Raw genomic sequence first — 23,528 nt, 5'->3', positions numbered from 1 at the left:
AGCTGTATACATACATACACACAAACACTTGGGAGGTGGAGACCAAATATGTCCAGATTCTTCCTGCTTTTATGAATTACAAAAGAATTCTCTGTTACTACTCCAAGGTGAAAACAAACTTATATAAGGTTGTTAAGCATCAGAAATTACAATAAACAGTAGATGCTCCCTAGCTGACCAGCTCCCCGCACTGACCTCCTCCCTAAGTGGACATAATTTTCACAGCCTAGACATGCACCACACGTTTTCAGTGGAAGTTTCTTACGGTGACCACCTTCTGTACGTTGACCATTTTGCTGCAGGCCCTGGGGTGTGCAACTTAAAGAGCTTCTACTACATTTTTATTTCCTGTGTGATGTGAAGATAGGTTATAAAATACAAGTACACAAAATATCAGAATATGATCAAACTTTTATCTTTTCAGAAGTCCATAAATTGGTAATTTTACTTTTCTATCAGAAATAGGAATGTTGCCTGTGGAAATTCCATTTTCCTGTGGTTGTTAGTCATTGCAGACTTATCCCCTCTCTATCCAGGAACGGGCTAAATGCCTACATTCATAATCCACACCTAAGTGGACTTGAGGATTAATGCCCTGAACCATTTTACAATAGGCCGCGGAGAGGCAAGTCTCACTAACTATCACTGGTATGGTTAGGACAGTAAAAGAAAAATAACCAGAAGCCGTGCTCCATCAAGGCAAAGATGATGTCCCATCTTTGGGACAGTTTGTATCTCTGATATTTAGCACAGAATTTAGTGAAGAACCATGGGGTCTGCACAGAGCAAGTACCCAACATTTACAGAGAATTTGGGTTTCATGCCTCAGCTTTTCAGTTTCACAGAATTTAGTTATTCATTTTTAAGGAATTTTTATCTCGAACCCAAGAAATTAAAAACATAACTTTCTGCAAAGTTAGAGAGCTTATTATATGGATTTATAGTTCAACCAACCCTTTCTGATGAATAAGAATTAGGTTATTCATTTTCTATTTTGGACTTTGTAGTAGACTCTGAGTCTCAGCTTCCTCGACTATAAGATTTGGGTTAGTAGCTATGTCCAAGGTCCAGTTCAATAATATTATTCCAAGGTTATACTATGAAATATACCTGACAAGGTTACATTGCTGGTTAACCGAGTGTTAAAGATTATTAAGTTGAACTCTGTTGGAGTTTGTAAAATGTGCTGCAAATAGACTAAAATATATCAGAAAACAAATGGGCACTTTCACATCACCCGTGTGAACTGTCTGCAGTACTGACAGACACAAGGCAGCTTCCTGTCCCATAGCAGGCCAAAAGGTGCACAGTGCCAATAAGAATAAGGATAAATTCAATAAGTCAAGTTTCATAAAACTTGTATACCTTAAATGGATTCAAAGCTCAGTGTATCTTCTAGGTATATACTCTAGAGAAATAAAAACAGGTCCACACAAAAATATGTGTTCAAATGCTCATAGCAGCATTATTCGTAGTATTCAAAACATGGAAACAACCCAAGTTTCTATCAACTGATGGATGGATAAATACAATTTGGTACATCCATATGATGAAATACCATTTGGTCATGAAAAGAATTAAGAGTTGGATGTAGTGTCTAAAACTTGTAACTTCAGCACTGTAGGAGGGTGAGACAGGACGATCATTTGACAGAAGTTTAAGACCAGACTGGACAACATAGTGTTACCCTATCCCTACAAAATATTTTTTAAAAGTTAGCCAGACATAGTGGTGTGAGCCTGTAGTCTCAGCTACTCAGAAGGCTAAGGTAGGAGGATCACTTTAGCTCAGGAGTTCAAGACTTCCAAGCAATTAAAAAAAAAAAAAAAGGACTAGAGTCTTTACATGGCTTTTGTGTTACAGTTCATCAGGATGGATGTGTGTGTTTGTTTTCTGACTAAAAAAATAATTACAATGTGATGTTAATGAAAAAAAGGAATACTGATACATGTTAAAACCTATACAACGTGGATGAACCTTGAAAACATAATCCTAAGTGAAAGAAGGTAGTCACAGAGTATGATTCCATTCTATGAAATGTCCAGAATAGACAGAAAGTAGATTAGTGGTAGCCAGGTGCTGGGGTTTGAGAGAAAATGATTGTTTAAGGATACAGAGTTTCTTTGGGGGACAATTAAAGTGTTCTAAAATTGGGCAGGGCGCAGGGGCTCACACCTGTAATCCCAGCACTCTGGGAGGCCAGGGCAGATGGATTGCCTGAGTTCACGAGTTTTAGACCAGCCTGAGCCAGAGTGAGATCTCCTCTCTAAAAAAAAAAAAAAAAAAGAGCCAGGTGTTGTGGCAGGTTCCTGTAGTCCCAACTACTTGGGAGGATGAGGCAAGAGGATTGTTTGAGCCCAAGAGTTTGAGGCTGCTGTGAGCTATGATGCCACAGCACTCTACCAAGGGCAAAAAAGTGAGATTCTGTCTCAAAAAAAAAAAAAAAAATTAAAGAGTTCTAAAATTGATATTGTTGATGGTTGCACAACTTTGTGATTATACTAAAACACATATATTATATACTTTAGATGCATAAATTTTATGGTATGTGCATTACCTTTCAATAAAGCCAATATGGAAAAAAAAAATAGAAAATCATTCCAGAGGGCTCAGCCATCCAGGAAGCAGAGTCTAAGGCCACCTCTGTGGGGAATGGGAACAGAAAGGTAAATTACAGCATATTAATATCAGGCTCCAAAAAGGAGGTCTAATAGCAGACTCCCTCATCTGAATTAGACTTTACCTGGCCACCTTTCTTGGGCAACTCTGCCTGGCCTGTCAGGTTCCCAAGACCCACAACATGTGGGTGTCTTCTTTGTCAGGAAAGAATTGAAGTCATGGATGCCAGAGTTATTAGATGAAGTACTGATTCTGTCAGACAACATTTAAAAGCCTGAAATTAACAGAGTAGATTTGGGGTTGTATAAGCAACGGCAAGACTCATCTCTGCTCTCCCAATGAAAGAAAGATAAGCTCCAGGAGTCCAGCAAGACTGCAGCCACGTGGTGATTCAGAGCAGTGGAGACAGATGGCACTAGGAGCCATGTAGTGAAAATTCTAGGAGTCTATCACTGAATAAAGGGCCATCTCTGCATCTCAGCAGCTCTCTAGAAGGTTTGCCCAGACTCATCAAGGGAAAGCAGCAGTTTCCAAATTGCCAAGGGCACATCAGTATTAATGTTTCCAAGACATAATAAAAAGAGGTGTCCAGGATGCTGAACTCACAGGGGGCAGGGACACGAGGCAGTGTAGGGGACACCTGAGAGGAGGTGCCCTGGAGGGAAGAGACACAGCAGACAGTCAGGGGCCAAGTGAGCCTGAAAGGCTGAACTCCCAGCTATACAGGAAGGACTTTTAGGGAACGGGGAGGAGCATTAAGAGGGACTCTGGATGCAGTCCCACATGGGTAACTCCACCCACAGGGCAGTACACAGGGCAGCCTGGGGGGAGGCAGGCACAGGCCCCTGTTGCTGGATTTACTGCCAGGCTGGTGGTGCTAAACCATGGATGTCAGTGTGGCAGGCTTAGAGGTGGAATGAGGCAGAAAGGAGAAGGCCAGGAACCATCTAGTTGTATAGACTACTCAGGGACCACATGAGGTGGGTTTTTTTTTTTGTTTGTTTTATTTTTTTGCAGTTTTTGGCTGGGGCCAGGTTTGAACCCACCACCTCTGGTATTTGGGGCTGGCGCCCTACTCCTTGAGCCACAGGCGCCACTGACATGAGGTGGTATAATTGTATTTGCTCCCATTTTTTTACTTCAAAATAAGATATGTGCATTGTGCATAGGAATTTGTTCATAGTTTTTTTTTTTTTTTTATATAACTATAGTCCAGCCCTCCAATGGTCTGAGGGACAGTGAACTGGCCCCCTGTTTAAAATGTTTGAGGACCCCTGGACTACATGGAAAGAAGAATTCCAGCTCAGGGCACTGAGAGTAAGGGGCTCAGGCAGGAGGACTGGGCCGTGAGCTCCACACCCTGACGGGGGTTAGTACCAGGTGAGGGTGGAGCACGCTCGTGCAGGGCTCCGAGGCAGCTCCTTGTGTGTGTTTCCCTCCACTGGCTGGGGCTGACGGCAGAGCATGCCCAGGCCCCCAGCCAGCTGGAAGGAACAGTCAGGAGCCAGAGCAGGGCACCGGGGGCTCTGAAGTCCTGGTCAGAGTGAGTCTCCTTCATGTCAGTGAAAGCTGTAGCTTTCCAATATGTTGTTTCCTTTTACTTTCAAAAGAGCACTAGAGAGTGGCTACCTGGACTCCTGTGCCCTTTTGGATCCCAGAATACATAACTAAGCCGGGGGCCTGCTCCTCACCCTGATGGGGCAGCTGGCTACACAGCCCTTTCTAGCCCTAACAGGGGTCCCGGTTATGGGTGTTACCCCCACCCCCCACCTCCCAACTCCTACACAAATCACAGTGATAAATTTGCTCTTCGTTGGTTGCTGGCTCAATGTGCAAACATGAGCCTAAACATTTCCTTTTTTTTTTTTTTTGAGACGGAGTCTCACTTTGTCACCCTCGGTTGAGTGCCATGGCATCTTAGCTCACAGCAACCTCAAACTCTTGGGCTCAAGAGATTTTCTTGCCTTAGCCTCCCGAGTAGCTGGGACTATAGGCACCCACAACAATGCCCAGCAATTTTTAGAGACGAGGTCTTGCTCTGGCTCAGGCTGGTCTTGAACTGGTGAGCTCAGGCAATCCACCTGCCTCAGCCTCCCAGAGTGCTGGGATTACAGGCGTGAGCCACCGCCCCCAGCCTCCTAAACATTTCTGAGGATGACTTCTCACCAAGCGTCACATCAGATATGGCAGTTCCAGGCTACCTCATTCTGTAAGGCTGAATTTATGCATGAGATTGCCTCAATTTATCCATTCTTCTTTCTCTTATTTATTCCATATTAACCCCTGAGCCCCTCCCCACTTCAACTATGCAGATTCTTAGGCCAAAAATAAAATCAAATCACTTTTTTGATCAGGTTCCACTATCTTTTACCTTTCTAAAATAATCACTAAGAGAAAGAAAAAGCAGTTTTTCAGTTATTTGAATGACTCCACCTCTTTTAGACTTTTGCTAATTTGCTTTGGCTTACCTGACTTAGTAATGTTTCAAATTACAAGTATTTCTCATTAGCAATATACACATAACTGTTCGTCAGCAAAGGGTCACGTACCTCCCAAACACGTCGCAGTGCAAGGGGTAAACCCTGCATACTCCCAGTCGTAAGTCACCTCACTGTCCTCGTGGAGGGGACTGTCCAGCTCTTGGGAGCCCAGGCTCTCATCACATACTTCCAGGAGGCAGGGGCGCTCTGTTGGCAGCGTGGGGCCTTCACACTCTTCCTCAGGCAGCTCGGTCTCCGTCTGCATGAACGTGAGGAGCACGCGGCACTTCACCTCTCGGACCTGAATACCTGGTCCACAAGTGGTGCTGCATGCTGACCAGGGTTCTGGAATGAACCTGGGGAAAAACAGGGAGTCACCAGAGGAGAGCAATGACGGTCATTCAATAGAGGCCCACAAAGGAGGAGCAGCAGGCTTTCAGTGAAGGCAAAACGACCAGCTTCATTCGGAGGGAATGCCATACTTTTGTTGATGGTCACTTATGTGGTTAACAAACTTTCAAATCTTATTAGCAACAGAAAGAATTCTTCACTAAAGATAGACTCCTCTTTTGCGTGCACTTTACAAATCAAATTTTGTGCTAGGACCTTTGCAAAACATTATTACAAAGATTTCCTTTAAGATTTAGTAATAAACCCTCATGTAGAGGTAATTTCTAATCTGATTTCTTTTATAATATGAAGATTTTCATCAATATTTATTCAGTAAATCTTTATTAAGCTTATCTTTTGTAATAGGCAGAGTGGTAATAAACTGTCTCAATAATTAGGGGCTATTGTAGGATAACTTAAATGCTTTTTACGGAGTAGTGGAAGGTTTAATATTCTTATATGTTTAACATATAAATACAGTAAACTTATCAATCTCCTGAAAATATAAATGGTATTGCACAGTCTGGCTGAACAAAACATTTATTTATTATCTTGAATTATTATCCACTAAATCAAAGGTCATCAAGCTATGGTCTACAGGTCAAATCTGGCCCACCTGTTTTGGTATAGCCCATCACCTAGAATAATACATTTTTAAATTGTTGGGGGTGGGATATTTTTGATATGTGAAAATTATATAAAATTCAAATTTGAGTGTAGATAATTGAAGTCTCACTGGGACGTGGCCATGCTCACTTGTGCACTTCTCATCCACGGAGCTTTCACGCCACACGGCAGAGCTGAGTGTTTGTGAGGAGGGTGTTGGCCTGCAGAGCCTGACCCCTGCACTAAATTAAAAAACACACAATCGGCAGGGAGACATATATTTAAGCCAGGTTTTGATCAGGTTCCACTATCTTTTATCTTTCTAAAATAATCTGAAGCCACACTCTGTATCATGAAATACTATTTAATAATCAGTGACAGAGGACAAAGTATTCAGTGGCAGAATCGGTTTTGAAAACTTTGGGTTCAATAATTTTCAACAGATTTATTCACTATACATTTTTCCAATGACATATGAATGCGTACTATAAATACTTAAGATAGGACTATTATGTGCATCATTTCATAAACTTATGTGACTACAGACACCATGGAATAATTTTCTACTAAATGACTTAAGAAAACACTGATGAGACGTTTGTTTAAGATGCAGTCCCAAAGCTGAATGTTCAAAACCTCAGAAAGACAGAGTTGTAAGGTTCCCACAGAGTCATCCACCCTTCTTTCCCCAGGTAAGATTTCCTTGCAGTTATCCACAATAGCCTGTCCCCAATCAGCAGAATGAAGAACCACTACCATATATGAATCCCACAAAGAAACAGCAATAAATGTAAGACATCTTGGGATTGTGTTGAAAATTGTTAGTGGGGGAACTCTACTCTCTAATCAAGAAGACCTGTTCAACTCCCCAGGATGGAGTAATACTTGATATGTACTTTTTTTTGATACTGTCATGGCAGAACTGGAAAGGAGACATTCCACCTAAAGACTACTATGCAGTCATCTAAAAGGAGGTGGGTCTTATAAATTGAAAAGTCTTTTTTTTTTTTTTGCAGTTTTTGGCCAAGGCCTGTTTGAACCTGCCACCTCCGGTATATGGGGCCGGTGCCCTACTCCTTTGAGCCACAGGCACCACCCAGGAATAGTCCTCTCTTAAGTATTAGAGAAATTAATACACTGTGATCTCTTTTGTTTAAAGACGAAAGTGCATAGAGGTGTGTGTGTGTATCATTTATGTTATACACTGTATGTATATGTATAGTTTATATTATATACTCTGTGTGTGCACAGTTTATGCTATTTACTGTGTGCATAATTTATGTTATATATTGTTTGTGTGTATAGTTTATTCTATTTTCCGTGTGTATGTATAGTTTATGTTATGTACTGTGTGTGTCTGTATCTATAGCATATATATCTATATATGCTGGTTTGTGTATAATTTCCATTTTCTGGAAGCAATTGCAAGTGTCAGAAACTGAAGTCCTTTATGCCTTCAAAAGGTTTAAATTTTCTACCCATGTTCATACTCTAGGGTCACTAATTTTTCTCTCTTTTTTTTCCTTAGCAATGTAGACTTAAAATTTTGGAAGTAGATATTTTCATTGAAATTGGTGCCGTGGTGACTAAGAATCCTGAGAGGAGCTGGGATGTGTGGGAAGGTTCACCTCAACTTCCAAACAAGGCAAATGATGGTTAGATTCAATGGTTTCCTAGGTTTCCTGTATGTTTCAAGGTGGTTTCAAATGATGCTTTTAAAAGCCCTATTAAAAAGTAGATGTCAGAGCTGTCCAAACTAGACATGAATGCTTCGGAGGTCAAAAACAATCCATAGCAACTAAAAAATAATGCCTAATTTTCTTCTATATACTATTTTTTATTAATAAAAGTTGTTACAGTATTCACACAATTCTGAAACCTGTCCCTCATACCTGGTAATTTTTTTTTTTTTTTTAAAGAAAGGAATACATTTGAAGTGCCAAGTCTGGATAAGACGTAACCAGAGGAACAAGGTGTGTTTCCTGCATCTTTGTACAATGGAGGAACTTAGAAAGAGTTATCAGTCTGCGACCGTGAGAGCTTAGAGATGAGATGGTGAAACAACAGTGGGGTGGAAGACTGATGGGCTGAGGAAACAAAACTGAAACACAACACTTTTACTACAGATCTAATACGTAATTCAGAACCGGGGGGAAAAAAAACAAACAAACAGGAGAAACATGGCTGAAGACCAAATCAATAACCCAGAGGCCAGACGGGGCAATGAGTGCTGATAGAAAAAGAGAAGCTATTAAAGCAATGAGAAGGGACAAGGAGGCCCTCTGGAGTGATGGAACGTTCCATACCATGAGTAGGGCTGGGGGTTGATGGGTATTTGTGTGTCAAAGCTCATCCTTGGTGAACTTTAAACAGGAACAGTAAACTATACCTCTATAAAACTGAGTTTTAAAAATGCAATTTTGGGGTGGGGGAATTATGGGAAGTTGGCTGACTAGAAGCAGCTTTCACCAGCAGCTCACGACCAAAGGGAGAGATATTGGCCTGAAGTGGACAAAAGCTGAAATGTGAGGAGCTCTGCACTGAGAGGACTGTGTGAGGTACACATCACTCAGGCTGAATCAAGCACCAGAAACAAGAAAGTGGAAAAAAACAATAGTGCAGTGGTGGCACACTGCAACAGTGAGGAGTGGATTCAACAGAGACAACCTCTCAATTCAACAGCGCCTGTAGCTCAGTGAGTAGGGTGCCAGCCACATACATCGAAACTGGCGGGTTTGAGCCTGGCCCAGGCCTGCTAACAATAAACAACAATGACAACTGCAACCAAAAAATAACTGGGTATTGTGGCAGGCGCCTCTAGTCCCAGCTACTTGGGAGGCTGAGGCAGGAGAATCTCTTAAGCCCAGGAGCTTGAGGTTGCTGTAAGCTGTGACACCACAGCACTCTAGCAGGGGTAACATAGTGAGACTGTCTCAAAAAAAAAAAAAAAATATATATATATATATATATTAAAAAAGAGAAAAAGAGGAAGAAGCTGAAAATACTCACGAGGAGGAAATAGCAGAACTCTGGCAACATGAAAAATCAAAGCAGATCAACGCCTCCTGGGGATGTCAAAGAAAATACAACAGAGAATCCCACCTACAGAGAAATCACTGAAATGTCAGAAATAGAATTTAGAATATGGATGGCAAATAAGATAATTGGACTGGAGAAAAAGATGGAAACAGAGGACCAAAAAATAGTTTCGAAGTTGTCTCAAGAAATTAATCAATTCAAAGACAAAGTCACCAATGATAGGGACACAATGAGCAAAAATATAGCAGAGCTTAAGGAATTGAAAAAGGTATTTTAGGAGCTTCACAATACAGTAGATTCCCTCAGAAATAGAGTTGAGCAGTGTGAAGAAAGAATCTCAGAAATAGAAGACAAGACTTTTGAACTATCCCAAGCATCCAAAGAGGCAGAAAAATGGGAAAAAAGAACAGAATATTCCCTCAGAGAGTTATGGGATCATTCCAAGAAATCAAACATCTGAATCATAGGGATTCCTGAAGGAGAAAAGGATGGTCTCAAAGGCACAAATTCTCTGCTCCAAGACATGATGGAGAATTTCCCAAGTATTTCAAGAGACACAGAAATTCAGATGGTGGATAGTTTCAGAACCCCAGCATGACTCAATCCAAACACAGCACCTCCTAGACACACTGTAATTAACTTTGCCAATGTTAATATGAAGGAGAAACTTCTGCAAGCAGCCAGTTGTAAGAAAAGTATTACTTACAAAGGGAAAAGTATAAGGATGACTGCAGATCTTTCAGCCGAAACTTTCCAAGCCATAAAAGGGTAGTCATTGACCTTCAACCTTCTTAAAACAATTTCCAGCCCAGGATCCTATACCCTGATAATCTGAGTTCCATTTGTGATGGAGAAATCAAATACTTCACAGACATCCACATGCTGAGGAAATTTGCCATGACTCGACCAGCTCTATAGGAAATACTTGAGCCCATTCTTCGTAACAAGCAACAGGAGGGTATACCACCAAAGTAAAACTACCCAGAAATTAAAGAACAAACCCTACCTTCCACAATGGCGGGACTTATGAAAATTAAGCTCTGGACTTATGAAAAGCAACATGACCAAAACTCTGCCACATTTATCAATTCCCTCAATTAATGTGAGAGCCCAGGAGTTTGAGGTTGCTGTGAGCTATGATGCCACAGCCCTCTACTGAAGGTGACAAAGTGAGACTCTGTCTCAAAAAAATAAACAAACAAAAAACAAAACCTCAGCAAAATGCATAGAAAAACAATGATTTACTATTAATTATCTTTGCTGTAAATACTAGAGTTTAATAACAAAAATAGGGAGGTTTGAGAAAATAGTTTGGGGATAAAGAACACCAGGCCAATTTAATAATTTTAAACATAAAAAAGTAAAGAGAAATGGCATCATTCTTGATGTTTATGACAAAAATTACATAAAATTAAATATGTTAAAAATAAGATTATAAGATGTAAATCTCCTATATTGTAGAAAACAAATCAAGATCATGTAAGAAAACATCAGAATCAACAAGGAAATACTGGTGGTGATTAGTGATAACTAATCTAAATAGATTAAATTCTGGTCTCCAGAACTACCAGTGATGATAACTAATCTAAATAGATTAAATTCTCTTGTTAAAAATACAGAGACTTTCATCTGTATCTTTGAAACTTACAGAAGATACAAATATAACAAAATGACTTCAGAAATGTAAAAAGTATAAGGAAAAGTACAAATGAAAATAAAGTGGAAGAGTGAAAAGGTAGGTGTAAATATTAGGAAATAATGAACAGAACAGACAAAAGTACCCTTGTTTGAAGATGACATAATTATTATGAAAAATAGTAAAATTAACTGGAAAAGTTTGGAAAAAATAAGATAATTCAGTAAAGTAGTCTACAGTTAAATACACGTGTATATGCAGATATAAGTAGATACACATATCCTAAAATTACCAGTTTCCTCAGAATTCTGCTAACAGATTAGCTGCCAGGCACTAACTACAATAAGCATATTATGTGTATTATTTAATATAATTTGCACACTAGTCTTATGAATAAGTATCATTATTTTGCTAATTTTACAGATGAGAAAAACTAAGGCTTCAAAAGTGCAAAAAAGTTGCCTATGTTTTGTGAGGCTATAAATTAAAATTTTATTAAAATGTACAAGGTTGATATAACTACAAATAGTGGGAGATACTAACCCCAAAGGTCTGAATAAATGGAGAAAACACCACATGACCCTGAATCGGATAACTCAAAATTATAAAGATGTTTGTTGTTCTCAATTAATTGAGAAAAAATGTAGTTCTCATCCAAACTTCTAAAGCAAAAAAAAAATTTTGGTGGAGAAGTTGGAAACAGTATACTTCTAAAGTTTTATAGAAGGTTAGGTGAGAACAGACAAGAACATTTTTAAAAGGATTAACAATCCTATTTATACAATGATGGCTTTTGAAACCAAAGTGGACAGTTTAGATAATTCAATAGATAATGTTAAGGCAACTGGTTAATTGTTTGAAAAATATTAAGTTACACTGATATTAGGTATCACACGTCAAAGTAAATTCCCCACAGATCAAGGCTAGGTGTGAAATGTAAAACCATAACAAATACTATAAACTAGCATTTTTAAGAAAAAAAGGAATTTCCCGATATTGATGAAGGTGTTGGAAAGAAGGCAAGTGGGGGTACCATGCTGGTAGGGACATCAGTATTGACTTTTCTGAAAATTTTGGAAATTAAAGGCCTTCAATGTACCCATCTTCTGGCCCAGAAATTCCACTCCACAAGTGTATCCTAAAGACAATTACAGAAGTGAATTTGAGGTCTGCTACAGTTTTTTTTTATCATAGTGAATAGTTAGAAACAAATTGCAGATGAGCAGAGGGATCTTTCTAAAATGTAATTGTGATTGTGTCAATTTCCATGGTTAAAATCCCCACTGCCTCCAGATAGAGTCCAACCTTAATGAACCGCAGCAGACCCCCCCAGACTTGCTTCTCAGATGTATCCTTGCTGCTGCTACTACCTCCCCATCTCCAGACTCCTCCCTCATCCCCCTAAACCCCCAGACCCCTCTCCACACTCTGACCACCCCAACCACCAGCCTGGCCCACATGGGCAGTGAGCCTGCACTCAAGCCTCTATCCTGAAACTTGACATGTTGTTCCTCTGACACCTTAGGACATTTTAGGGTCTCAGTTCTCGTACCATCTCTCCCAGGAAGGCGTCCCTGCCCCTAATAACACGTCACAGTAAATTGCAACCTTACAATGCCACGCAATATCATAATGTTGTCACTTGCTTCTCTGCCTACTCCATTAGACCAACCTAAGGACAGGTGAGACTTCAGTTTGATCACCTGACATGAAACGTCAACTCTGTTATCACACACTGTGGCATCACCATCCCCCACTTAATACAACTGCTCTAAATTGCTGAGAATTGCTGTCTGAATCTTTCTCTGCCTTCATTTCCTCAGCCCCCAAATGAAGAGAGTAACACCTCCTCAAAAGATTAATGAGGATTAAGTGAATGAATCCACGTAGAACTCTCAGAACACAGTCTGGCACAAAAGTTGTTACTGCAGTTGTTAGAGAAGCAGATTCCTGAAATAAAATCTAATTCGATTTTAGCAAACACGATTTCCTCAACTGGAGAAACCAAAATATCAGTGAAGAAAACATACAAAGTGTTCTAAGTCTCTCCGATTTCCTTAGTTTTCATATATATATGAAAGACAGGAGAGAGGGCAACAAGTTTGCTGAAGTGCTGAGAATCCTACAGAAACAAGCGAAGAGGCTCCAGGGAGAAACAAGGATGATGAACCGTATCAACTGTCAATGCATTCCACAGCTGAAAGCTAAGAAGGCTAATACTGTAGTTTCCTTGGCTTAGCTTTATAAGCTGTAAGTTTTATTTTCCTAATTTAAAAAACAGAAAAAAGGAAACATAGCCTTTTGAACATCTACTCCCTATGTAAATTCAGAGCTTGGCCATGGTAAACCACAGAGGCAGAAATATTTATCTTCTGCAGGCTGGCTTGGCAGGCGTCATTGGGGGATCTCAAATACAGCCACAGTCATCTTCTCAGTCATCGTCAACAAGTGTCACCAGACCACAAAAGGCAGCAGCAATAAAAGATGGACTGGAAGCTAAGATACATTGTGATTTCATTTGGAAATCAAGGGAATAAACAGTTAGAAGTGGTGTCAGGAAACTATAAACTTCACACTAGACAGCTAAGAACAGGCCAGAAACTGCCAGGCAGTGTGAATTATACAGGAAAACTGCACAGAGACCACAGGGGGAGAGATGGTGGAAGGTGGGCGGGGCTGCCCCTTAGACCAGGGAACAGGTGCTATCGGCTCAGTCTTCCATGCTGGGGAGAAAAGGGAGTGTCACTGGGGAGTAAAGAACATTTTAGCTTTGCTCTGTGATAAGAGGAGGAAGAAAGCCCCAGCAAAAGCCAAGTGGGGCTGACAGCAAGTGCAGCCTGAGAATGACCATGGGGCCTGAACCCACTGTAGTTTCTACGATCACACCTTTTTCTAATTCAGTCAAATGACTAGTGTTTTCTGACCTCAAAAGTGATTACTAAAGTTGGATGCAACCCCCCAAAGTCACCTGGGGTGCTTGTTAAGAGTGCTGGTGACTGCAACAAGACAGGCAGCGGAGAAGGGAGGAGGGCGGTAACCAGGAATCCCTGCCGAATAGGCACAGAGCTTATGTTGGGGATACTGAAAACGTTTTGGAAACATTGTTAATGGATTAATGTCACAGAGCTGCACACTTTAAAATGGTGAAAATGGTAAATTTTATATTATGAATATCTTACCACAATAAAAAAGAAATAGCTGGCAGTGGCTAAAGAACAAAATGCTGGTGATGGCGCCTTGCCAAGAAATTGCCGCTTTTTAAAATGCACTGGTGATTCTGGTGGAAGTGATCTGATGACTAGGCTTTATTTATTTTTTTTTTTGAGACAGAGTCTCACTCTGTGCCCTGGGTAGAGTCCCATGGCATCATAGCTCACAGCAACCTTTCTTGGGCTTGATGAATCCTCTTGCCTCAGCCTCCCAAGGAGCTGAGACTACAGGCACCAGCCACAGTGTCAGGCTAATTTTTCTAATTTTAGTAGAGACGAGGTCTCACTCTTGCTCAGGCTAGTTCTGAACTCCTGAGCTTGGGCAATCCACCCACCTCAGCCTCCCAAAGTGCTAGGATTACAGGTGTGAGCCTCTGTGCCCTGCCGAGCATGAGGTTTTAAAAATTGTACTTTGGTTACTAAGAAGTCACTCCTTTTTCAGAGATCTGAAGTATCTACAGGGGGAATGGTACCCTGTCTATGTGTGCTTCAAAACTGATCAGGGGTAAAGATGGTGTTGGTAGTTATTTTTAATTTTTTTTTATAAATGAAATTAATTAATTTATTGTATTGACCCATAATTAATCATAACTTGGTTTATAAGTTTTTACAATTTTTAAAAAAATTTAGATTAATATGAGGGTACAGACGATTTGGTTACATTGTTTGCATTTGTTAAGGTAGAATCCAAGTGGTAGCTGTGCCCCTCACTCAAGAGGTGTGTCCTGTGCCCCCTGCACTGTGCCTGTTAGGTGAGAACACACCAGTGTCGGTGGTTTACTTGAAACAAGAGCAGCTCTGAGTTGGTAACTATTGATGTTGGGAGTTGGACACATAGGGATTCTTTACTGTTTTCTCCTTTTTGAAATAGGTTTAAAAGTTTTTGATTTAAAAAAAGTAAAACAAAAAAATACCCACGTGGGGGCCATTCCCAACCCCGAGTGAAGTGTGAGGGCTGGGGCGGAGGTAAGTGGTGACTTGCTGTAGGCAAGGAACAGGTCAGTGTAGCTGGAAGAGCCCATTCAAGGCAAGGGCAGGATGTGGCCAGAAATGAGGCTGAAGGCCAGGAAAGTGATATCCTGCAGCATCCCACTGGCCTCACTAATTTTGGGGGTGATGGGGAAACATCTGGATGTTCTGAACATTGAAAAAGAAGAATCTGATTTGCACCTTAGACTCCGCTGGTGGCTGTGAGGAGGGTGCATTTGAGGGGAGCAAGTTAGAAAACTGTTGTAGGTGTCCTGGTAAGTGATTTCAGCCCCTGGACAGGGATGGCAGTCAGGGTGGAGAGAAGGAGCTGGAACCAAGAAAGATTTTAGTAAATACACTTGGCACAATTGAGTGGTTACTTGCACATCAGGGAAGAATGAGAAAGAGGCAAGCAGCACTCCCGGCTTTCTGCTTGGTGACCTGGATCAACAGCAGTCCCGCTGCCTGAGAGGATGTGCAGGAAGGTTAGCAAGTGCCACATAAGTGTGTTTTGAGAACACAAAGTCCTGGTAGGACTCAACATTCAAGAATGAAAACTCCATGACTTTTCCTACATGACAACTCCATGCTCCCTCTCCAGATCCCTCCTTTGTAGGAGACCAGGGCTGGGGGAGAAGATTCTAGTAGTATTTAGCCTAATTCCTTCCTTCTATAGTCTAAAATCCTGATTATGTTTGTAATATATTTAAGGTATATTTTAAGGTTAATTAACTTGTCTAAAATCCTGATAATGTTTTTAATATTTGAGAAGCTACTCATTTTCACCAGCTCGACCCAGTGCCCCTTCTCTATCTTATCTGGAAATTCACATCTTAAATCTCCACCATGTTTCGTTTTGCACCCTTTGAATTATACTACACCACAATGAACTGAAAAAGACTTCCTCATCAACCAAACCAGCCTTTTCTCAGTCCTTATAGTTCCTGCATGGCCTTCTGTGAGATGTGACTCCTGCTGGCTGTGCACCTCCTCAAACCCTCTTTCACCCCTTGGGCTCTGAGCTCTCCTGGAGTCTCCTTCTTCCTCTCGTCGCCTCTTTACTCCTTCACCATCTGCCTCTTCTGCTTCTCTTTCCTCTAATCTCTGAGCTTCTGGCATGAGCCCAACACTCTTCTCCTTTTACTCAGTCTCTCTGGGGCAGCAGTTCTCAACCTGTGGGTCGCGACCCCTTCGGACTGTATTAAAGAGTTGTGGCATTAGGATGGTTGAGAACCACTGCTCTGGGGTCATTCACCCTGATAGTATCTATAGTTTCTTCTGGGCCATGCCCAACCCTGACCGCAATCCATGTGGAAAACCTGCACATTCCCCAAGCCGATGTGCCACTGTTGGCCCCACCACAAGTGGCATGGTGCCTTCTCAAAGAAAAAGAGCTCGCTGCTGGGGTGGACAGATTGACAGATGAATGTGTACTCTGACGGGTGCTATGATGTGGGTGAGGAACCTGAAAACAATAGCACCTGGAAACTGCTGAAAAGGCAGAGGATGATGAACTTGGGAGAGAAAGCTCTTGGAAATCCACGATAGCTTTCTTCAAATTTGAGACAACTTGTTACGTAGAATAGGGAGAGGGCTCAGATGTGTTTTTCTTCTCTTACAGAGAACAGAAATTAGGAGGTACGCTTTGTTTCTATGGGAGAAAAGTTCTTGCAGATAACTCAGGCTGTTCAACCCCAGAATGGGCTCTTGGTGCAGAGAGCTCCACCCACCGTGGAGGTGTTTCAGAAGAAACGCCTGCTTCAGGGAGCTGGCCAGACTTGGGGCTGAGACCCATCTCGTCTAAAGTCCCACGCATCGCTGCCTTGAAGACAGCCTGTCAGCAGCGTGGACCTAATGTGTCCGACAGGGAGCCCACCGCTCTGCCAGCTGCTAAGTCACTGGTGCCATTGAGTTTACCAACTCCTGGACTAGAAATCTCAGAACACCTTGTTCTCTTTTGGTCCCGATATCTCTGCCTCCTGGATGCCGCTTTGATTTGCTCTTGATTCTTAATTTCCACTGACACTCTTACAATCCAGACCCATCCAATCATATGTGGACAGTAGTCACTGGATTTTTGAGTTGGAATCAGTCTTGGACAGATCAAGCCCAATCTGTCCTTCTTTTCAGTAAGGTGAAAATTAAAGACTTAAAATTTAAAGACTAATTAAAAAGTAAAGTTGTATTGTTATGAGCTGTGGCCTAAGCTCCAGTACTCAAGGTACCATGTTCTTTGCTTTCCCCACACCACAGCAGCCTAGGACTTCTCCTTATCATGACTCAGGCCACCGATGCGTCTCGCGGCTGTGACTTCATCATGGAATGACTGGTTATTTGTATAGTACTGTGGTGATCCTTAGTCAATTCTCATGTATTCATCTAGAAATTATCCCCAACCTCCACGTGTAACAGACCACTGGGTCTGTTTTTCGTTAAATAATGCTGCTCTTTTCAGTGCTTCTCACTGACACTGCCAAAGTAGGACTGCCGAATTATGAAATAAAGAAAAATTCCGGCCAGCTCAAGCTCTCTAGAGTCAGAAAATTCAGGTCATTTGGATACTAACTGTATCACTGTACTGCAATGAGTACAAAAATTACATAGATCACGTTAACTGGTTGTATGCTGATTATTCCCAGAAAGGCCCTGGACTCACGTTGGTTCTTCCGTCGCTATTCTGGTCTCTTCTAGTTCTTGCGCTTGTTTCAGCCAAGGTGATTTAGCTTCCACAGGACTTTTTTCTAAGAGAAAGAAATATAAAAAATAAGCTTAATTACTATTAATCATCAAGGAGCCGAATACATGACTATCTAGTGAAGATTTCATTAATAAACGCATCATGTTTTGTAATACAAGTTGAATCCCTCAGCATAGTACATTAGGTGGCTTCTGGAATGAATAAATTTTTCTGTCATATTTTAAAAAATGAACACATTATCAGAATTCCATAACCAAAAAGATCCTGTGATACAGCTGAGTATGTTCTGAAAGTTAACATCAAAATGCCTTTCTGTTGTTTGCACAGTAAAGCTCTTACTTCAACCAGATCAGCTTGCTTTCTTTTGCCAAAAATTTTTGCCCACTGAATACAAAAATTACTAAAGAAAATCAAACAGGGGCGGCACCTGTGGCTCAGTGAGCAGGGCGCCGGCTCCATATACCGAGGGTGGCCGGTTCAAACCCTGCCCCGGCCAAACTGCAACAAAAAAATAGCCGGACTTGGTAAACGGTCTGTAAAGCTAGTGAATGATGCCCCATGATCATATCAATGTATACAGCTATGATTTAAAAAAAAAAAAAAAATAGCCGGGCGTTGTGGCGGGCGCCTGTAGTCCCAGCTACTCAGGAGGCTGAGGCAGGAGAATCGCCTAAGCCCAGGAGTTGGAGGTTGCTGTGAGCTGTGTGACACCATGGCACTCTACCGAGGACAATAAAGTGAAACTCTGTCTCTACAAAAAAAAAAAAAAAAAAAAAAGAAAAGAAAATCAAACAGCACAGAGGTTAAGAAAGTCAGGAGGGTGAGAGAGTCTGTGTTAGTTACTCAAACTTTGACTGTTGTTGTGGTTATTGAGGAGCGATTACCAATTACAGTCAGCTCATGTGGAGGAGCAAACAGGTGCCCCATTCTGTCCCTTGAAGACTCCTTAGACAGAAACCACCTAGCTTGAAAGGAAATAATTTTGGCCTGCTTGAGGAAATTACAGATCCTAAGAGAGCAGCTCTGAAAGTAGTATCAGGTACAGAAGGAAGGAGGGAAGACCCCGCTCACATGCGTGTCTGTCAAGGCAGTGTGTGATTTATCTGCAAGATAGACACAAATGAATATTTGTTGAATGGTTAATTATGAGGCTATTTGTATGAATAATGAACAGAGAAATAACAAAGGAAGATTTTACCATCGTCTCTAAAGTACCAAGAAAGAGTCTTTCTTACTAGTAGGTGGGAATTGTATTTTTCCATTTCAGGAAGAAAGGTACTTGTCATGACAATTGGTAAAACCTTACTAAAGTGCACACAAATAAATACTCATAGAGAGGGGCATTTATTAGATACATGATGCCAAATCCTCCTACCCTACCCTTTTCTGCTAATTCATGTGGAGCAAATGGAACTACAGGAGAAACATTATTAATAAATGCCTCTATAGATCTAGATTGGGAACTGGAAGTCTTCATTCATTCCATAAAAATGACATTGCTCCTCCCTCAAGAAAGTTACCCTCCTAACACTTTGGGAGGCTGAGGCGGGTGGATCACCTGTGCTCAGGAGTTCAAGACTAGCCTAAGCAAGAGCAAGACCCTGTCTCAAAAAAAAAGAAAAAACAATAGCCAGCCTGTAGTCCCAGCTACCTTGAGAGGCTGAGGCAAGAGGATCACTTAAGCCCAAAAGTTTGAGGTGGCTGTGAGCTATGACACCACAGCACTGTACTGCGGGTGACAAAGTGTCTCAAAAAAAAAAAAAAGAAAGAAAGAAAGAAAAAAGAAACTTGCCCTCCAGTGAAGAGGTCCATACATAGTTCTGTGGGACCAAAGGAGAACTAGAGCCTTGGGATGAGAGAATCAATGACCTCTTTCTCCTCCTTCACCTCTCCCTCTTCTTCTCCTGCTCTTCTTCCTCTTCCTCCTCATCCTTTTCCTTTCCATGTTTCTTTTTTCCCTCCTCCCTATCCTTCTGCTGTATCTTCAAGACAGGGAATGCATCAATTATTTTCTGTTCTACTAAGAAATGTTAGTACACACCCAGACAGATAGGAACTGGTCCATGTATATATTAAATCAATGGCAGCTCAGTTTTCCCTCCACATCAATAAATCTCTTGTGTCCAACTTCTCTGTCTAAGTGGAAAGGTTGAGCAATCTATCAATAAAATAATTTTTATAAGAAATCTAGTAAGTGGAAATGGAAATGCTGCAATATTGGAATGAGAGCTGAAAAACACTGTTTGATGTGAATTACAAATATCCCACACACTTACCCTTTGGTTTATAACATGGGATTGGAATGATACATTCTTCCTTGATGTGTAACTTCAGCTGTGGGTTGCAGCCCCCAACGTGCTGTCCACGATGGTTGATGCACAGAACAACCCGGTAACGTAACCCTCGGCCACAAGTCACTGTGCACTTCACAGAAGGAAAAGGAAGCCAGTGAGTTTCTTTTTCATGAAGAGATCAGAGGTATTACTTTATCATACCTGATATGCAAAGGAGAGCCACTGAACTACACAGAAACACCTTTACACAAACATCATGGAAGGAAGGGCCTGGGGGCTGGTTTTCTGTGGTGCTTGGATTTCAACTCCTTTCTCACATAACCTCCTTCCAACTCTCCACTCAAAAAGTATTTAAAATGAGATCGCAGCCAGAAAAATCAAAATGCCCTAAAATCTTACTGTTCAAATATCAGAGAAACTTATTACAGGTATTCTGAAATTTGAATAAAAATTTCCATGTAATTACCCAAAACAATTTATGAAGCTGAAAGAAAGGTAAAAATATATGTAAAATTTTGGCCAACCATGCCAGAGGATTATTTTTCTATTCTCTCGGCAGAAACTGATCTTGCAAAACTGTCATTATATGAAGCAATCATCATATAGGAAAACACACTATGGATGTATCAGGCAATTAAAATTAATAAAAATATTATGCTATTTTTCCTGAATTTTTGTGAAGTGTGTGTTGTCAGCATTTTTATTCTTGAGTTATTTAAGATTTGGAAGTTACTCTTGGCTTTGAATGGAAGGTTTCCATGTCATATGAAAATCTAGGGTATCTTTTCAATTTATCCATCTATGTTGGTGAGTACACTCATAAATGTGTACATCTACCTTCTTTTATTTATACACAATTTTTAGGACCATTTTAGGTTTACAGAAATATTGAGGAGATAGTACAGAAATCCCTCTCCTTCCCCACTCTTCTTTTTTCTGTTATTGGCATCCCGCCTTAGTGTGACACAGCTGTACAACTGATGAACCAAGACATCATTATTCTGAGGCAGTTACTATGAGGGCACAGACCATGAGGTTACATTATCTGCATTTGTAAGGTAAAGTCCAAAGTCAATACATCATGATTAACTCAAGTCCACAGTTCACATTAGGGTTATTGTCAGCTTTGAAAAATTTGTAATTTCTTGCAACTTCTCTTATTCTAAGTAAACAGTCCCTTGGATACCCACTATTTGTGTTTTGTAGTCCTTTTTCTTAAAGGGTCACTTCCAATCTGTATAAACTTCAGAGAGCAGCAACCCTGGTTCCATCCCCGGGAGCAGCTGAGAGTCCTGGGCTATAGTTGGTTACTGGCTACCAGACAGGCCCCATCCTGCTTGTGTGATCTCACCAGCCATCCTGGACACACTTGCAGGTCAGGTGCTTCATTCCCATTTCACAGATAAACAACAAATATCCCACCACATAAGGACTCTGCTCAAGGTCACACAGTTCCTAACAGAAAGAGAAGAATTCCATCCTAGAGCCTCTTGTCTCCAAAGCTATGACCTAGCTACTGCTTTATAGAGCCTGAAGACTCTTCCAAGTGCTCAGATGCTTTTACACGCAACCCTACAGAGGCATGGGTGTCCCCGAGGACAAGTCTCAAAGACATAATTTAGAGGATATGGGGGCATTTATTAGTGTACACACATCTCCAGAAAGGCAGGATATTGGCTAACCTGGCTTAGTTCATCCTGCCACTCTTGAAACCACTGAATGAACAGTGTAATGAATTGAGCCAGTTTGAGATTAGTCCCTGTTCTGGAAAATGGACTCACCTACCCCCAAATTTATCAATTTGACATATATCGAGACATATATCAAGAGGCTGTTTTATATTAGCCCAGAAAGAAAACTAAATCTGCTCAAAGAGCAAGAAAACAATACAAGGTGTAACTCTCTGGTCAATACAAAAGTGTATTCTCTCTCTGAGGACCCCCCTGGAAAGCTGGGCACTTACCCCAATGCTGTCAGTGTCTAGGACAGTTCCACAACTCCTCTGTGGACCTGAACATCCTCAGTGACAGCAAACCTTCATCACTGAGAATATATTTGATATATTAAAAGCCCAAAGTGGGGAATGGGATGAGCTGATTTACAGTCCTTTGTTCTGACATTAAAAGTGGTGATAAAGTTATGACAGTGACAGAGGGGATGGTCTAAAGCTCTAAATCCAACACAAACATATGACTAGGACTTAAGAAGGCTCAAAACAAGCTCTGTGAATTGCAGAAATGATGTTGATTGGGGGCTGAAAAAAGTCACAGTTTACCTAATGACGGGTTAACAAATCCTTTTGTGGCTTTCAGCAAAATTAAAAGAAGACTTGAGCAAATCGCCAGCTAACAACATCAAAAATAATGTTTGATGATGGACTATCACACGAATTTTGGTGTGTAAGTAAAGAGTTCAAAGGACTGAATGACCTTGCTAATTTAAAATCTTTCCATCATGCCAATTTACTCATGAGAGCTAGCTTTCCCAGTGTATAGCACAAAACAAAGAAATCAATAGTAAAAATTAACAGTAAAATTAACAATAAAACCATGTCTCATGCTGGACAACGAATATAAGGACTATTTTTAAAATGAAAGCTCCACACATCTCTATAAAGACCTTAGAGACCATTTTAAAAATAGTCCCCACATTGATTTCCAAATAGGCTCCCTGCCTCAAGGTGTTAGGCTGCCTTGCTTCAATCACTTAAAATATATTATTATTATTTTTTTTTTTGAGACAGAGTCTCAGTGTGTCATCCTGGGTAGAGTGCTGTGGCACCACAGCACTTGTGGCATCACAGCTTACCACAACCTCAAACTCCTGGGCTTAAGTGATTCTCTTGCCTCAGCCTCCCAACAGGCATCTGCCACAATGCCCGGCTATTTTTGTTGTTGTTGTTGTTGTCATTGCTGTTTGGCAGGCCTGGGCAGGGTTCAAACCTGCCAGCCCTGGTGTTTGTGGCCGGTGCCCTAACCACTGAGCTATGGATGTTGAGCCAAAATACATTATTTTCTTAAAAAAAAAAATTGGAAGGTTATTAGTGACTACTGGGTCAAAGACACATTTCTCATGTCACATCAGTGTCTCTATCGTAAGCTTCCAATTCTTAGTCACGTGGGCTCTGTCTTCAATCTAGATGAATTAGGCCCTTTTCAACTTCTGGCCACGTCATGTCTTTTCTGCCTTTGCTCAGCCACCTCTACTCGGCCACCTCCCACAGTCATGGTCTCCCCAGGTTCTTGCTTGTTCAAATCCTATGCGTCATCAAACACAGGGTAAGCACTCACTCCAAGAGCAAGGAAGACTTTCTGATTGACTCTGCGTCAACTTCTGTTCCTTCCAGATGTACTTTATATTAATTCTGCTCATAGTGACATAGTAACTTGATTAATATTCTTAATATTATTTTTACCTACATGGGTGCTGTGGTCTGTCTTATATCGTCCTCCAGCTATCTTCCTAAATACTTTGTGAGTGGGGACCATGCTCACATACAGCCTTTGTGTCCCCATGCTGCCAGGTACCATTCCGGACACATAGGAAAACCTTAAAGCCTGAGATTTAATTAAAAGTGGCATGTTCTCA

General features: G+C 41.1%; 1 protein-coding gene across 4 annotated transcripts in view; it reads right to left on the bottom strand.

Annotated features, from left to right (window-relative positions):
- ADAMTSL3 (ADAMTS like 3) overlaps positions 1-23,528 on the bottom strand; it is a 406,539-nt gene that overhangs the window by 132,131 nt on the left and 250,880 nt on the right. For all 4 annotated transcript variants that reach the window (XM_053593613.1, XM_053593612.1, XM_053593614.1 and 1 more), the window contains exons 14-16: positions 19,923-20,070; positions 17,605-17,689; positions 5,169-5,455 (exon numbers count right to left, since the gene is read on the bottom strand). In XM_053593613.1, coding sequence (XP_053449588.1) covers positions 5,169-5,455; positions 17,605-17,689; positions 19,923-20,070 — 520 coding nt within the window. The remainder of the gene's footprint in view (positions 1-5,168; positions 5,456-17,604; positions 17,690-19,922; positions 20,071-23,528) is intronic.

The sequence above is a fragment of the Nycticebus coucang genome, chromosome 6 (assembly GCF_027406575.1).
Source record: "Nycticebus coucang isolate mNycCou1 chromosome 6, mNycCou1.pri, whole genome shotgun sequence".
NCBI classification, from domain to species: Eukaryota; Metazoa; Chordata; class Mammalia; order Primates; family Lorisidae; genus Nycticebus; species Nycticebus coucang.
Note: the sequence above shows the minus strand (reverse complement) of the source record. Positions and strands in the feature narration are given on the sequence as shown.